Raw genomic sequence first — 16391 nt, forward strand, 5'->3', positions numbered from 1 at the left:
AAGACCAGGCGAGCCCCTCCTCCCGTGGAGCGCACAGCTTACTGTGCGTCTCTTGAGTATCACGCACCAGCAGGCTAGCAGGAGCCCATGCGTTAAGGATCGCTTGAGGAAGCAGGAAATCCTGCAAGAGGACCCATCAAGAGGGACCCCCTCCTGACAGCTTGGGATAAAGGATAAGTAGGAACCAGACATGTGGGAACAGGTAGGGGAGGAAGAACATTCCAGTCCAGGTGGCAGCCTGTATGAGGAAGGGGTTCAGAGCAGGAGAAAAGCCCACACGAGTGGCAGAGATGTTCTGTCACTGGAAGTGGGGGCATGATGACAGATGAGACCTTGTGAGTGGGCCCAGGGTTCACACAAGGGTCATTAGCCAGGATGAAAATTGTAGAAATTGTCCCAAGGCAGGAGGAGCCGTAGAGGGCTGATGTGATGTGAAGAAGTGACAGCATCAGTTCTGTCTTTCACAAAGAGCGTGCCCGCTACAGAGGGGACTGGATTAGCCAGAGCCAGGCCAGAGGCAGGCCAACAAGTTAGGGAGCTATTGCTGAGGGTAAGGGCAGTTCAATTTGCTTCAGTGAAAAACGGGCCATAAAGGAGCGCAGCCAAGGGAAGGATTCAGCCCTCAGAGCAGAGGAGATGGAATGGCTCGAGTTTGTTGATGTAACTAGAGTCCCTGAACCTTGACCTTTCCCGGTCAGGGGCCATAGCTGCCCAGAGTCCCATGCCCGCAGTGGTCAGTGAGAAGTATTGCTCTCTGCCTCTTTTCCTCTCTGACACGCGGAGCCATAAATTCACTGCCCTCTTCTAAGAAAATTGCACCCGGAGTTTTTCTAGCCAGTGTGAACTTGGCCCACAGGGACCGTGGCCAGAGAGAGGCCATTTGTAAAACATCCCTTTAGGTAATTGGGGACAGGCAGGGCCCCTGGCCTCTTTCCCTTATAGAAAGTTCTTGGTTGCAGTTTGGAAAATAAGCTCATCAGAACAGGGCTCCTGAGGTCACTGCTCCCCCCCAAGAGACATTCTGAGAGCCTCTGAGCAGCCCAGAAAGTGCTCGCCACTCAGCCTGTGGTACCAGTGAATTCTGTTTTCATCAGGTAGATGCAGTGATGTCTGACCTGTTGAATATGTAAATTAGCTCCAGAGTAACTCAAAGCATGCAGCCTAGACGTGATGCATTTCTGGCAGATGCCCCCAACATGCAGGATTTATGAGTGCCAGCTGTCCGGGCTTTACCTCGATTTCCTTTGTAGGCAAACTGATTTATGCGCCAAAGCTCTGCTAGGGCCTTCCTGCGGTGATTCACAGCAGGGTTCAAAGGAGGTTCACTACAGGACGGGGCAGACCCTGCAGGAGAAACTAAACCAGCTAATTAATCCTTGTGCTCTGAGAACTCATTCCAGTCCACAGGAGTCAGTGGCGGCAGCAACGTGCCAGGCACTGAAGATTCACCATGGAAAACACACCGCCCCTGCCCGTAGCAGCTGGCTCTTGTGAGGTCAGCTTGCAAGCGCCTGTTTGCAATAATGATGTTATGATCAACGCTCGGGAGGAGAACGGACAGGATCCCTGCTATGGCCAGAGGGAAGCTTTCTGTGACATTTCTATACCACAGACTGTCTGTGTCCTGGGTCTTGAGGGATGAGTATGAGTTCATCAGGAAGAGGGCCGACCTGGCAGAATTTCTTGAAAGAAGGAATTCAGAGGGGTGATTTTTTGTTGTGGAGAGGGAGGGTTTTGTTTTTTTTTTAAGATTTTATTTATTTATTTGACAGAGACCGAGAGGGAACACAAGCAGAGCAAGGAGCCCAACGTGGGGCTCGATCTCAGGCCCCTGGGATCATGACCTGAGCTGAAGGCAGATGCTTACCCAACTGAGCCATCCAGGCGTCCCTGCCAGAAGCTTTTGTGATTCAACCCCCAGACGCCCCACGAAGAGGGCTTCTTGTTTTGAAAAGTGAGCATTTCCTCAAAGAAGTCTGTACATGTAGATTCAGGCTCATCTCGGAGCCTCTTCTCACCTTCAAGTCACTCTTGTAGTTAAGCTGTACAATAAAATACTGGATTTTAGTAATGAAAAGACTTGGAAAGGTCATCTGGCCCCGTCCCGTCTTCAGCAGGTGATGAACGGTCATCTGCATCTGATGAATGTGGTAGCTCCGTGCCCTGCCCGGTCTGTATGGCTTGTGAGGGTGGCATGTGGATTCAATTACGGCTCTTCTTGGGCCCTTCTAATTATCTGCATCTTAAGAACAGGGCCTCTTCCATTTCTTACACGTGAATCATGACCCAGTGCTACCTGCTTTGTAAGAATACTCAGATAGGGGGCGCCTGGGTGGCTCAGTCGGTTAGGCGACTGCCTTCGGCTCAGGTCATGATCCTGGAGTCCTGGAATGGAGCCCCGCATCGGGCTCCCTGTTCAGCAGGGGAGTCTGCTTCTCCCTCTGACCCTCCCCCCTCTTGTGCTCTCTCTCTTTCAAATAAATAAATAAAATCTTTAAAAAAAGATTTAAAAAAAAAAGAATACTCAGATAGCCCCATTTCCCCCAGCAGACTGCTGACCAGCCTCACAGCACCATCACAGGGCAGCAGAGGGGCTCTCAGACACCAACATGCATGCATGGGGCCTACCAGAAGTGCCCATTGCCAGCCCCACACTCAAATACAACAGTAGGGTTCAGGTGGAGCCTAGGGGTCTATATACGTAGCCCAGGGTGATTCTAATGGGCGGTTAGGAAAGCAAACTTAGAGAAATCTACAGCAAGATAAAATAGGAAAGATTTCCTGCAGGTTCAGGGGCAAACTCTTAGTTAGAAATAGAAATAGCTCTCACTTCTTCTCAAGTGTCCTCTAATGAAAATACAGTGAGGAACTGTTAAGGAAAGCATTAGGCATTTTAGGCATTTTCTCATTTATTGGATGGAGAGGTAATTGAATTCAGTGAATGCTCCCCTTAAAACACACACACACACACACACACACACACACACACACACACACGTGCACAGAACTGTATTGACTGCTCCTCGGTTTATCCTGGGAGCTTGGCAGATACAATAAATGGACTTTTCCACCACTTGGTGGAATAATTACGATGATAAATAGAGGTAGCTGCCTATTCTGGACTGTGTAGCAATATTTATACAGATCTAGCCTCAATATGCTCCTCCCCACTTCCAACTCCTCTTTCTCTCCCGCACAGTTTTTGGGTCCAATTAACAAAATTAGCATCTTGTACCAAAACGCTGAGTTGCTTTGACAAAAAATGAAAGCAGACTTGAATTTTAGTGCCAAATAGGCTCATTAAATTCCAGCCACCGTCGAGCATCATGCTTGAACAGAACTTTAAGAGATACAAAGTTGTGATGTCATGAGATGACTCCTGGTAGACTTCACAAGTTTAATGAACGTCAGCACTTCAGGAAGGAAGCCTGATGCCAGTTTAAATGAACAGGGAATGATGGATGCCCTGTGGGCTGTCCCTGATGCTCTGTCCTCTTGCAGCCCCACAGGGCTGTGCTAATTGTTCATTTTTTTAAAATGCCATTGACTTTTCAAAAGTCTGATATAGGGATGCCTGAGTGGCTCAGTTGGTTAAGAGTCTTCCTTCTGCTTAGGTCATGATCCCAGGGTCTGGGATCGAGTCCTGCATCAGGCTCCCTGCCCAATGGGGAGCCTATTTCTCCTTCTGCCAGCCGCTCCCCCTGCTTGTGCTCTCCCTCTCTCCCTCTCTCTCTGACAAAAATTCAATAAAGTCTATAAAAAAACAAAAAAAATCTGGTATAAAATCTATCAAAAAGGAGCCAGTTGTGCAGGAGAATGGACTCCCTAGGAGACCATCAGAATTTAAGACAGGGAGTGGATGGCGGTGACAGCCAGAGTTCCAAATACGGTGATGGGATCATTGGCCATGGGGGACGCATGGCGGTGACCAGGCAGAGTGAGCAATAGCAGTCCTGCTCTCAACCGTGGCATATGGCGCTGTCACAAGTATTTGCTCGGGGAGGGGAGAGCAACACTGCAGCACATCACGGAGGGTGATGCCCGCTGAGTTAGATCTGAAAGGATGCCTAGAGAGCACGAGAGCCAAGGCATGGAGGGGAGAAGCAGGGACAAGTGTAACAACTAATTTTTATTGAGTGGTGACCAGTCACTGCATTGTTTTTCCAACATACGTAATTGCATTTAACCCTTCTAATAACCATAAAGGCACGGTATCATTAACCTTCCTCAAAAGTTAAGGAAACTAAGACGAGAAGATCAGCAGACTTGCTCAAAGTCGCAGAGCTATGCGAAGGGCCGCGCCGTGATTCACAGCGGGCAGCCGCAAGCATGGCGCCCTCTTACTTCCACACCCATTCGAAAGGAACTTCAAAGTATCCAATCTCAACCTCCCACCCACGACAGACATCCCGTTAACTAGATTCCTGGCACTAATTTCGCCAGTCTCACAACCTCGCAAGATGGACCTGAGACGATCTTCTCCCTTCTAGTGCCTCAAAGTCCACCTCCTCGTAATGTCGCCCAGCTCCATCCATTAGAGCCACGCAGAACCTGACCTGTCTGACTCCTTCTATACAAGCTGCCCTCCAGATATTAATGAGCAGTTGTTGTGACCCCGTGAAGCTTCTCTTCCTAGGCAAACTGCAGAAGTTCCTTTGCTCCTTGGCTGCAAACAAACAGAAGCTATAAACAGTTATAGGTGGTGTAGTTAGGGCACAGAGGAGGCACAAAGGAGGGAGTCCTCGGTCCTATCAGAGGAGTTCGTGAAAGGCATTGGAAGCAGTGAAGCTTGTCCTACTGGGTCTTTGCCAGGCAGGGATGCACTGTCAGCACAGAGAGCAGTGAAGAGAAAGGCCCCGAGATTTGGGGCATCCTTTTGTCTGCTCATTCGCTCAGCAGTGATGTGAATACTTTGCCAGGCCCTGGGCAGAGTGCTGGAGGTATAGTGGTAAGTGAGGCTGCCATGGTCCCCATCCTCATGGAGCACAAGCCAGCATCATGCACTGAACAAAGGACAGGGATGGTGAGGAATCAGGACAGTCCTGGGGAGGAATACCGGGAGACAGGTAAATGGAATCCGTGATAGGCAGTCATGGTAATGCACTTCTTTTATTTTTTTTTAAGATTTTATTTACTTGAGAGACAGAGCCTGAGAGAGAGAGAGATCACGAGCAGGGGAGAGAGGTAGAGAGAGAAGCACACTACCCACTGAGCAGGGACTTCGATGCAGGACTCGATCCCAGAACCCTGGGATCATGACCTGAGCCATCCAGGGGCCCCATAACGCACTTCTAATAAACACAATAAAATAAAATGACGAAGGCTTCTGTGAGGCAGCAAGACACTTAAAACTTAGCCTTGATGAGTTTTTAAAAAGCAGAGAAAAATCTGAGATTGGGTTTGCCTTGGGCTGGGGTTTGTTAAGGCTAACACTCCGAGAAGAAAGCCGCAGTCCCCATCCCAGTGGTTTCAAATACCCTTCAGTGTGTGAATCTTAACCAGGCTCCCCCTGCAAACTGGGAAGTTTTCATTTTATATTCATAACAGCTATGTGTCTGCAGAGCCCTCGTCTCCAATACACACAAGTCCCAAAATGCCAGGGGGAGTGGAGAGGTGTCTACCCCGGTGGTGACATCAGCTTCGCAGCGCGCGGATCTTCCCTAATATACCCCACCCACACAGCCGCCCAGAGAGGATGTGTTTGATGAAATTTAAGCAAAATCATCCAGAAAATATGGCTGAGCCAAGCAAACACCATTCCAGATGATTCTGTGCTTGTGGGAGAACTATAAGAGACCACTTCAAACCCAAGAGGTCTCTGGAGAATATGTTTTAAAACTTATGCAGGCCAAGAATTGAGAGGAAAGCTTACTGGCTCGTGCAGCTTTTGCTAAGACGTGGCATCTTGGCAAAGCGTGTGAATTCAGGGTGTAGGATATTTACCGTTAGTTATCGGATCCACAGTGTAATTCGGAAGAAACGTACATCAAGAGGTTGATTCAGCTCAAAGGGATGGTGATAATAATAACAGGTAGACGCTGATGTGTTCGCTCAAGGCGTAGACTTCATCCCTGGGGCTGCGGGAATTCTGGGGAGACGAGGGGACGAGCCACACATGTGGCAGCGAGACGCTCCAGAGACCCCAGGAGGATCACCATTCTGCTCGGTGTAGGTTCCAAAGCTCTGAAGCTTCTGCTCCAGTGAGTTGCACGTTGTCAGCTCTGCAGAAAGTGACCTAAATTTCCACCTGAGCGACGCTTCAGAACGTGGAAAGCTTCTTTGGGAGAAGAGCCACATCGTGTGCACCTTTCTCCTGTGTGAGGCTGTGTACAAGGTTCTGCCCGCAACCAGGTGGCCAAGGGGCTGAGCCCACAGGGCTGGCACGCTGATGGAGAAAACGCTGCAGGCCTTAACTAGTACCACCCAGCCACACGGCGTCTCCTGTCGTCTATCAGCTTACGAATCGTGAATTTGACCCCAGAAAGACGGCAAGAAAACGATTGCACTTGAGTTCAGGTTTCTGCCACGAGGCTGAGTCAAATTAGTGTCTCCAGTTTTGAGACCTTGTAATGATTTGTTTTTACTTCAAGTTTTTCCCTTTAAAAAGTGCCTTCACGGACACCTGGGTGGCTTAGTCAGTTAAGCGTCTGCCTTTGGCTCAGGTCATGATCCCAGGGTCCTGGGACCAACTCCCACATCGGGCTCGCTGCTCAGCAGGGAGCCTGCTTCTCCTTCTGCCTGCTGCTCCCCCTCCTTGTGTGCACGCTCTCTCTCTCTCTCTCTCTCACACACACACACAAATAAATAATAAATAAAACCTTTTAAAAAGTAAAAATTGCTTTCACCTACATTAGCCCATTTAATCCTCACAACTCTATGAACAGTTATTATCCTCGTTTTTCAGAAAAAGAAATTGAGGCTCAGAGAAGTTAAGTGACCTGTTCAGAGCCACACAGTACATGAGTGGAATAACCGGTCGGAGCCGAGCTCCAGGCCTGCTGCTTGTGGCTGCAGATCCTTTCCTGTTATGCTGCATGGACTTCTTGAGGGGACCTGGGCGTGGGGAGCAGAGCTCTCTCTGCCTGCTTCGTGCTCACAGAGTTGCTAAAAACATCCGATCCTTCTATCCTGCCACAATAAATGGCATCGGTGGGTGTGATAAAGTGGGCCCCTTCTCCCTTCGTGCTGACTCTGGCACCAAACCGATGGATGCCTGCAGGCGCGGAATGTGTAAGCCTCGAGCCTCCACCCCCCGCGCTGTCACTGATCACAGCGAAGTTAATTAAACCTGGATTATTTAATAATACTTAATAAAATAAACTTCCTCCCAGAGGCCAATGGGACCTGACAGTGTTGTCTCGTAACTATTACTATGATAAGGCACCGTCCGCGGCCAGAAAGAGGGTCTTTCAGACTCACAATAGTAGTGTCTGTACTTCCATGAGAGGGGGTGATATAAACATGGGATTTCTAAAAACAAGTGAACCCCTTGGCATCCATTTAAAGCATACTGGGTTTCAGGTTGCTAGAGAACGTAGGGCTTTGGCTGGAAAGAGGCTTATCATCCCCAGGAAAGTGTCCCTGGGACCCAAACATCTGGGTGTATCTGAGGTCGAGAACACATTGTTCAGCATTGGCGTACAAAGGTCAAGTCCCTCTAACAATACACATGTCAGAAAGGACCTAATATCTTATTTTAATTGATGGGGAAGGAAGAACTACAGTATTGTACATGGGGGATATTTAGTTTGGGGAAAACTGAGCCAAAGGCAGACTTCGTAGCCAGAAGTCTTTCTCTATTCGTAATAGACCGCAGTGTGCGCACATGCTCACATCTGTCCCCAGCTAGGGAGAACGTTACGTTTTACACCGACCTCTGGCCTCTAATCTGCCCTCCTGCTCTCTTGAGCCACGGGAGAGCGGACCGAGTGTGAGCAGAGCGAGCTGACAGCTGAATGCCTACGGCTGCTCCCGTCTGGGGCGAGGACTTGGTGGGGGAGGCCCCAGAGGATTTTTAATGCAACAAGAGACAGATCACTTGCCAAGAACTGTCCCCCTTGCCTTAAAAAGCCTATTAAAAATAAAAAGAAAGAAAAAGAACCTACTAAAGTCAATGGCTGCTAGAATGAATAGAAATATACTTATTATATATCTAATATGTATATTAATATTATTACTTTTTCAATGCACATCTTATAATACTTACACTGATGTATTTTTTTAACATATCCTCCAGCTAGAGTTTTTATAATGGGCACTGGATCTCACATAATCTATTAATTTAGTGGGTGTAATTATATGGGTTCTATGGTTATGACATGAGAAAAAAAGAAAAAGCTGTGAGTTTGAACCCCAGCTGCTGGTCTGAGTGGCTTTGGCTCTAACCCAAGATAAGAGAGATGGTGACAGAGTAAGAAGCCTTGTGCCAGCTACCAGGGCAGGGCTGATGGTAAGAAAAAAGGTAAAAAATGTGGATAAAAGGGAGAAGTATTCAAATGCTGTTTTAATATGAAATGCTGTGTTTAGTTTTTATTATATATGCATATAGCTGGGTTTTTTTTAATCTCACTTTAATTCCTGCAGGAGAAAATAGCTTTACTGTCATGGGTCTGAAACTATCTAGCCCTCTTTTTCCCCCTTTGAAATACTGGCTTTTAAACTGGACTCTTGATAAGGCACAGTTTCTTAGCAATGAGCCTTGCACTAGAGCAGAAATGGGGTCTATGCTGCTGTGTCTCAGAAACATAGACATGTAGAGAAAGATATCCTTCAGCTGGTGAAAGTAGGACACAGAAAAAGGCATGTCCTTGGAATGGGAAGAAATAGATTTCTTAACCATGTAAACGAGCAAGAAATGACTGTGCTTGGAAGGTGAAGCCCCGGTGATTCAGAGTTCCAGCCATTGGATGGGATGCATTTTGTGATTCATCTACGCACACGGCCACCTCCATGTGGCCAAGGTTAGCATGGGACGGAGGTAGCATCTTTGAGCATATACTAACGGACCCACATTTAGGAGCAGCCTGGAATGGTGCAGGCCATCCGAAACTGAAACAAAGCCACGCACGGAGACAGCGAAGAGTCAGCTGCAGAGTTGTGAACTTTTCATGAAGGAGCGTTAACACACGCAAGCAGTCGAGCCACTCTCTACGGCCGGCTCATTCCCATGAAACACAGCCCCTTGTTCCTCAAAAGCTCTCATCCTTCAAGCCTGAATGTAAAATGCCCCCCTTCTTATGTGGTCCATATATACAATGGAATATTACTCAGCCATCAGAAAGAACGATTACCCAACATTTGCAGCAACATGGACGGCACTGGAGGAGATAATGCTAAGTGAAGTAAGTCAAGCAGAGAAAGACAATTATCATATGGTTTCACTCATTTGTGGAACATAAGAAATAGCAGGGAGATGGGTAGGAGAAGGAAGGGAAGAATGAAGAGGGGGTAAACAGAAGGGGGAATGAACCATGAGAGACTATGGACTCTGGGAAACAAACTGAGGGCTTCAGAGGGGAGGGGAGTGGGGGATTGGGATAGGCTGGTGATGGGTATTAAGGAAGGCACATATTGCATGGAGCCCTGGGTGTTATACGCAAATAACGAGTCATGGAACGTTGCATCAAAAACTGGGTATGTACTGTATGGTGACTAATATAACAAAATAAGTATTATAAAAAATATAAATAAATAAATAAAATGCCCCCTTCTTCAGTGAGGATTCTGATGTTCTCCCAGGAAACGCAATTGTCCCTTCTCTGGTTGCACTCACAGACTGCCATCAAGGCGATACCTTATTGTATCGTCCTCGTGTGTTTGCTGCTTGTTTCCCGGAGGGAGGAAGAGGTGGCATTGTTTCCTTTCATCTTTGTATGTCCAGGCTTTGGGCGCCTGGGTGGCTCAGTCGGTTAAGTGCCTGCCTTCGGCTCAGGTCATGATCCCAAGGTCCAGGGATCCAGCCCCGAGACGGGCTCCCTGCTCAGCAGAGAGTCTGCATCTCCCTCTCTCCCTCTCTCCCTCTCACCCTCTCTCCCTCCCCCTCTCTCTTTCTCTCTTTCTCTTTCTTTCAAATAAATAAATAAATAATCTATATGTCCAGGCTTATCACTTCTTGGGCCCTAAGAAAAATTATTTGCTGAATGAATGCACCAAAAATTATTTTAAAACTGGTTATCAAAAGCGCTTTGAAGGAGATCATAAGGTGGTAGAACGGCTGTTTTAAGTTGCATAAATATTGATAAATACATGGCAGGAGTAAAGATTTCTTGCAACAAAAATAGGAAGATGTATTTTGGGGCACTTATGTCTTTCAGAACCATTTGTAGAGATCATTCCAAATTTTCAGTTGAAAATCCCTGCATCTTCTAAGACTTTGTAAGCTGGATCATCGCCAAGAGTATCTTTTATGGCTGAGCTCTAAACCGGTGGAAAATAGGATTTATGAGTTCTGAGTTTGCTGGTGCTACTTATATTGCTCTTCTCAAGGATTACAGTGTTTAAATGTTTATACGTAGTTAGCATTAAATGTCTGCTTTCTCCTGGACAAAGAAATGACTATATAATGGGACAATATGCTTAATGATGAGGAAAGAGTTAGGATGGAAGGGAGTTTGGTAATGGGTCAGATCCTCCTGAGGAAGGAAGCTGCTGATTCCCGCATGTCCTTGGTTGGCAGAAGAGGTGCTCCTTTAGGCCACCACTAACCCAGTTGTGGGCGATTTTTCATTCGTGTCTCCTTTCCTATAGTCCTTTTACCACTTAAACTCTCACTACATTGAGGGGCGCCTGGGTGGCACAGCGGTTAAGCGTCTGCCTTCAGCTCAGGGCGTGATCCCGGCGTTATGGGATCGAGCCCCACATCAGGCTCCTCCGCTATGAGCCTGCTTCTTCCTCTCCCACTCCCCCTGCTTGTGTTCCCTCTCTCGCTGGCTGTCTCTATCTCCGTCAAATAAATAAATAAAATATTAAAAAAAAAAAAAACTCTCACTACATTGAAAGTGGCCTACTCGCATTTGAAATACCCAAGACTTCTGAATCGTGCAGTTCCTTCGCTGGACCTGCATTGGCCTTCACCACGGTTCAGAAATGACTCACTCGGGTCCTGAATTTTGCCTCAATCAGTTAATCTGCTTTCCAGGATTTTTCTTTCTGAAGGATTAACCTTTCATCGCACCCTGCCGTGAGCATCGAACAGGTAGCAAGAAAACCTGCCTTTGCCGGCAATAATTCAACTGTTTTTGATAGGCAGTAGGGCACCTTATAGCTAATCGATACAAGAGCGGGCAGCAGAAGGGATTAGGAAACAATGGGAGTTGTGCTTGCATGACTTAGAATTAGTCATACTTTTCTTTAGAAACGTCTTTTTCTTTGCCCTCTGAAAACAACAGCTAACATCTTCCGAAGTCTGCTCTCGACGTTTTTCAGGGCAGGAAAGAAAAAGGGTGTGTAAATGGAAACTCCAGCAATGCATTCAGGTAGCACCATATGCAGAACCCCACTCCAGTAAATACGACCAGAGCACGTGCAGTGTGATCTTTTTTCAGCTAACGTTGGTCCAGTTACAACCTTGGCATATCTGAACCGAAGAGAAAGCGCTCCGTGTATTCTTCGCAGCCAACCTACTTCAGGCTGGCAGTGAGCTTTTGGCCAATGCGGGGACATCTGATGGGCACTCACACCAGGTGAAGCCCATTCGGGTGCTCCTGCTTCTGGGTGGCCCCTTTGTCTCTCAGCCCAGAGCCTCTAGAGCCCAGCTCTGGAACCCTCCCAGCACCCCCTAGAATGTAAGGTGATTCTCTGCGTACTGATCATGTGTGTTTCCTTTTGTCACAGGAGGACTGTGCCCAGGGTCCAACGACCCTTGCATGGAGAAGCCATGTCCAGGGGACATGCAGTGTGTCGGTTACGAAGCCAGCAGGAGACCGTACCTCTGCCAGTGTCCCCCGGGGAAGCTCGGAGAGTGCTCAGGTGCAGAGTGGGGTGGAATTCTGAGGGTCTGGATTCATATTCCTGAATCACTTGCCCTTGAGTAAAGGACACAGACCTAGCTCTCCCGAAAGGCATTTCTGTCTGCAAGCCACATTTACCTTCAGAATGGACCACAGCTAACACCCGCCCTCACATGTTCTTGGGACTTATTACAGCTTCAGCCTGTGCTCAGGAAACACGCAGTGACCGTGGACTCCTTGTATAACAGGAAGACCACACATGGGTTTTCAATGGTGTCGCACGGATGTTAAGAGTGTGAAATGGAAAATAGAAGGCCATCGGTTAGGCAGGGGAGTCAGAGTACCCGTGGCATGGCCTCTGACGGTCAGAGGGCTGCACAACCCAGAGCCACAAAACAGAGCTCACCAGAAGGTACAGCTGAGCCAGTGCGGTTGACCTTCCATAGGCGAGCCCAGCCCAGAGCACCACGTGAGCAGACTCTTCGGCTGGAGCTGTGTAACATGCTACATGTTCTCGAAAGGAGAGGTGCTCACCTCTGTGTCCTAAAGGAAAGAAAAAAGGAAAAGAAAGAAATGTATTTATGCTATTTCGATCCAAACGATCCTGTTTCCGACCCTCCCTCAATTGCAATACTTTGATTCGCCTATTCCCTGTCACATCTAAACTCTAGAAGGGTATTCATTTTTGGTACCAAGAGAACTCTTTTTGGTAGAGGATGTATTTAAAATACAGGTGCACTGATACCCTTCTTGGAATCCAAGAAATATGTATGAAGTGGTGATTACAGCAGCAACTGTAGGGGGAATACAAAACAATGAAGCTTACTATACAGCAAGGCACTCTGCTAAGCATGGGGTTCTAGAAACTCAGCCTCTGCAAAGAGAAGCCCTGTTCTCAAACATGGAAGCCAAAGCTCTTGCACAGGTGATTTCAAGAACAGAGCTGCCCGTGAAGTGAAGACATCACCGGCACACTTGCCTTTGAAGTCACCCAGGGCTTAGAGTTGAAAGATACTTAGGCTGGCCCTACCCCTCACCCACCCTGTGCACACAGCAGGTGGTATGTCGGGCTGACGTCAAAGCCAACAAGTCTCGTGACTTTAGATGTCACTTTCTGCCCGTCTCCCTTCCTTTTTTCTGTGTAGAAAACTTGTGATTGTCCATGATTTTCATCCATTGGGTATATTTTCACACTTGCCACCTCCCACCCCAGCAAGACAGCTTTTCAGCATCATTTTGCTCATTAGAACATAAAGCTGGATTCAGTACAAAAGAGGGTGAACTCAGGACGCGGCGATGTGGTAGGACTGCAGATTCTGAAAAGGCTAGCCTTGAAGTTCATGGTCAGAAAGTAGAATTGTGACGACCCATGAGCAAGACATGAACTTCCTTCTTTCAGCCTTAGTGCAAATGACATCACTTGGCTATTTGACACTAACATACTCGGGAATGATGGCTACTCTTTGCAAATGGCCTTATCTTTCCCTTGTTTCATGGAGTGGCGAGTTTTTGAGTGTCTGAGTGACTGGGGGTGGGCAGGAAGGGTGTATCTGTGAACAGTGCTCATTTTAGAAAATGGGCATTGAGACTCTGAGAAAATTCAGGTTATAGAACTTACCAAGTTTTCCCTGGCATGAGACCACTGAGATATTTTGGTAGCTGATGAATTAATATTTTTTGCACTTCGGAATTAGAATGTGGCCTGAAGTGGAGAGAACCCGTTTTTAATCAAAAGCGGCTTCTCCTCAATGCCTTCATCAATTTCCCACGGTCTTTCATCAGCTTGCTTGGTGGTTGTTGGGTGATTTCACGTGTCCCTGACCATTTCTGGATGTTCCCAATACATATGTCTTCTCCTAATGGTCTTTTCAGGGCACACTTCTCTCAGCTTTGCTGGAAACAGTTACATCAAATACCGGCTGTCTGAAAATAGCAAAGAAGAGGACTTCCGGCTAGCTCTGCGCCTGCGAACCCTCCAAAGCAACGGGATTATAATGTACACCAGAGCAAATCCCTGCATAATTCTGAAGGTAATTAAAATGGGTTATCTTTTCCTGCAGTCAGTTGTCATGCTAATATTTTGGCTCTCGGATTGGGGCCCGAAATCTTTTTTTGTCTTTTAAGTTCAGAAGACCAGAAACTGGCTTGAGGGCAAAGAGGGGCCGCCGCAGTACTGGGAAGTGTGCCAACACCCCATTTCCTTTCATACGTTCAGCTTCAGAATTGGCTCTTCGGGTACTGGGGCATCTCTCTCTAGAGTGGGTTCAAGGGCTGCCCTCCTTGGAGCTGTAATCATGCAACAGTTCATTAGAATGCTCTTGCTAATCAATTCCACGGCAGGGGTGGTCCTTTAAAAAGATTGGCTGTGTCCTCCTCTCCCTCGCGGGCCTATCCCCACTGACCCCTGAAGGTGACTTCTGTTCTCACTCTGGGAGGAAGTTGGAGATCTAGGGTAGAGGACATTGCATACGCCCTGTCGTGGCCCCCAGTGGCCCACTTGTGCAATCGCTACTAGCCTCAGAAACGCTCCGAAGCAGCCAGGTCTCCTTGAGAGCAAGGCTGGCATTTGTATGCAGCTCAGAGTTTCCGGTGCCATCGTGAATCCAGTGACAACACGAACACTAACGGCTTTATGCGCCTCATTTGTTTTTTATTATAAAGTTAATATAATACATTTATTATATACGATCAGCCCCATCTGATCCAGGAGCAAACAGAGACTCAGAAAGGTTGAGTTAGTTACCCAGGGTTGGCCAGCTCACAAGCGCCCAGGCCTGGACCCGCATTCCTGTCTCTCTCACTGCGTGCTGTCCCCTGGCCCTCAGCCCTGCTGCTACCATCATTTCATCGAAAGTCACATTTGGGGCATCTGTAGACCCGAGGAAGGCTTCCAGCACGGGAGAGAAGGGAGAGAAGGAGGGAGATGTTTAACCTGACGCTATTCTCCCATTCCCACCAGGTTCCTGTACCAGCCCGTTGTAAGTGCGTTCAGAGGCAGACACAGTCTGACCAGTAGGAAGTGCCCATACAAGTGGAAATGACTGGCAATTTTTTCCTTCCTAGGGATCTATCACTGGGCTTAATTGGGGTCATGGTGGGCCTTTATAGCTTCTGTTCTTTGATTGTTTGATAGGTCACATCCAAGTCAATGAGGTGACCTGGGCTTTCATCCTGGAGGGAGAGAAGGATGTAGGACATTAAATGCCCGCGGCTTTTCTTATCACACAGACTTGTACTCACTGGCTTCTGGTACTGCCAGGGGCCATGGTGGCCAGAGGGAGGCAGAGGGCAGTTGGGGTTTAAAACTTCCATGGGGACTCTCCCGCTACCCACACTCATTCAACTCAAAGAGTCATTTCAGCTCTGGGAAAGAAAACAGGAGAAGCTCTGGAGGCACGGTTGTAGCCAACAGTGAATTCAAATCAGATCTTCGTGGTGGGAGAAGACACAGGCAAAGACCTAAGTCCTGTCTTTCTAACCTCCCAGCCCCTGAAGCCGGCTGCCCTGGGTAGGCGGATCACTCCCTACATAGCCCTGAGAGGTGGGGTTTTGTGTACTCGCTGGGAAGGGCTCTGGCCCTTCATAGTTACTGGCTCCAGGGGCTCAGCTGAAGTGTCACTGACCTCTCTCTCCTCCTTCAAGCTCAAACGGGACTGCTGCTTGCAGAACATCCTGAAGAGGCAAACACTTTCTGATAGCAATTCTCTTCTATAGCCTTACATTTGAGAGAGAACAAAACTACTGGGCCTGAATGGCCGGATCCTAAAATGGAGCTTGTCATTTGACACTTCGCTGGCAAAGGTCTAAAACGCACAGGTCCCTGGGGATGGGAAAGAAGAATAATTAAACCTTTTAGGCGGCTCTGGCTCCAAAGGTATATTGTATTTCACGAAACAAGTGTGTTTCTGAAAGTTGTGTAAATTGAATCTCTGTAAATGGAATTCTAATAAACGCTGGATGGTTGCTATTTGAAGGAACCCCTCCATTAATCCCTTTGTGATGTGAATAATCGCCCCCAATCTGTCTGTTCGGTGCATTTGCTTTTCATATGTTGAGTTTGCTTAAAGCAGGACACAGCTGCACTGAACTATTGCAGATATCCTCCTACAGTCGCCAGGAATAGCCACTTAGGGGATTTGAATCTGTTTGCTTACCATTTCCAGCCTCACGCAAGATTTAATTTCATTGGCTGTAGGTATAGTATGGGCCTTGTACTCAGGTTCAACGATACATTGAAATGCTTTGTTTAAGTTGCACCTCCTGGTTGTTTATATTTTCCCAGTTAGAGCACATTCTCTAAAAAGTCGTTGAGACAATCAATAGGGGTGAAGGGCACCCCTTGAAGACAGTTGAAGAACTGCTTGGGACCTCAAGGATTGAAAATGTTCATGGACAAGGAGCACCACTGTTTCTTAATAGCCATGAAGGCGCTCATTCTTCTGT

At 47.6% G+C, this 16391-nt stretch overlaps 1 protein-coding gene across 1 annotated transcript in view; it reads left to right on the forward strand.

The window, feature by feature from the left end:
• The window catches only part of FAT3 (FAT atypical cadherin 3), a 635693-nt gene that overhangs the window by 588355 nt on the left and 30947 nt on the right, over positions 1–16391 (forward strand). Inside the window, exons 20-21 of the mRNA XM_044386515.3 lie at positions 11833–11967; positions 13821–13978. Of these exons, the coding sequence (XP_044242450.1) occupies positions 11833–11967; positions 13821–13978 (293 nt within the window). The remainder of the gene's footprint in view (positions 1–11832; positions 11968–13820; positions 13979–16391) is intronic.

The sequence above is a fragment of the Ursus arctos genome, unplaced genomic scaffold (genome assembly GCF_023065955.2).
Source record: "Ursus arctos isolate Adak ecotype North America unplaced genomic scaffold, UrsArc2.0 scaffold_22, whole genome shotgun sequence".
Lineage (NCBI taxonomy): Eukaryota > Metazoa > Chordata > Mammalia > Carnivora > Ursidae > Ursus > Ursus arctos.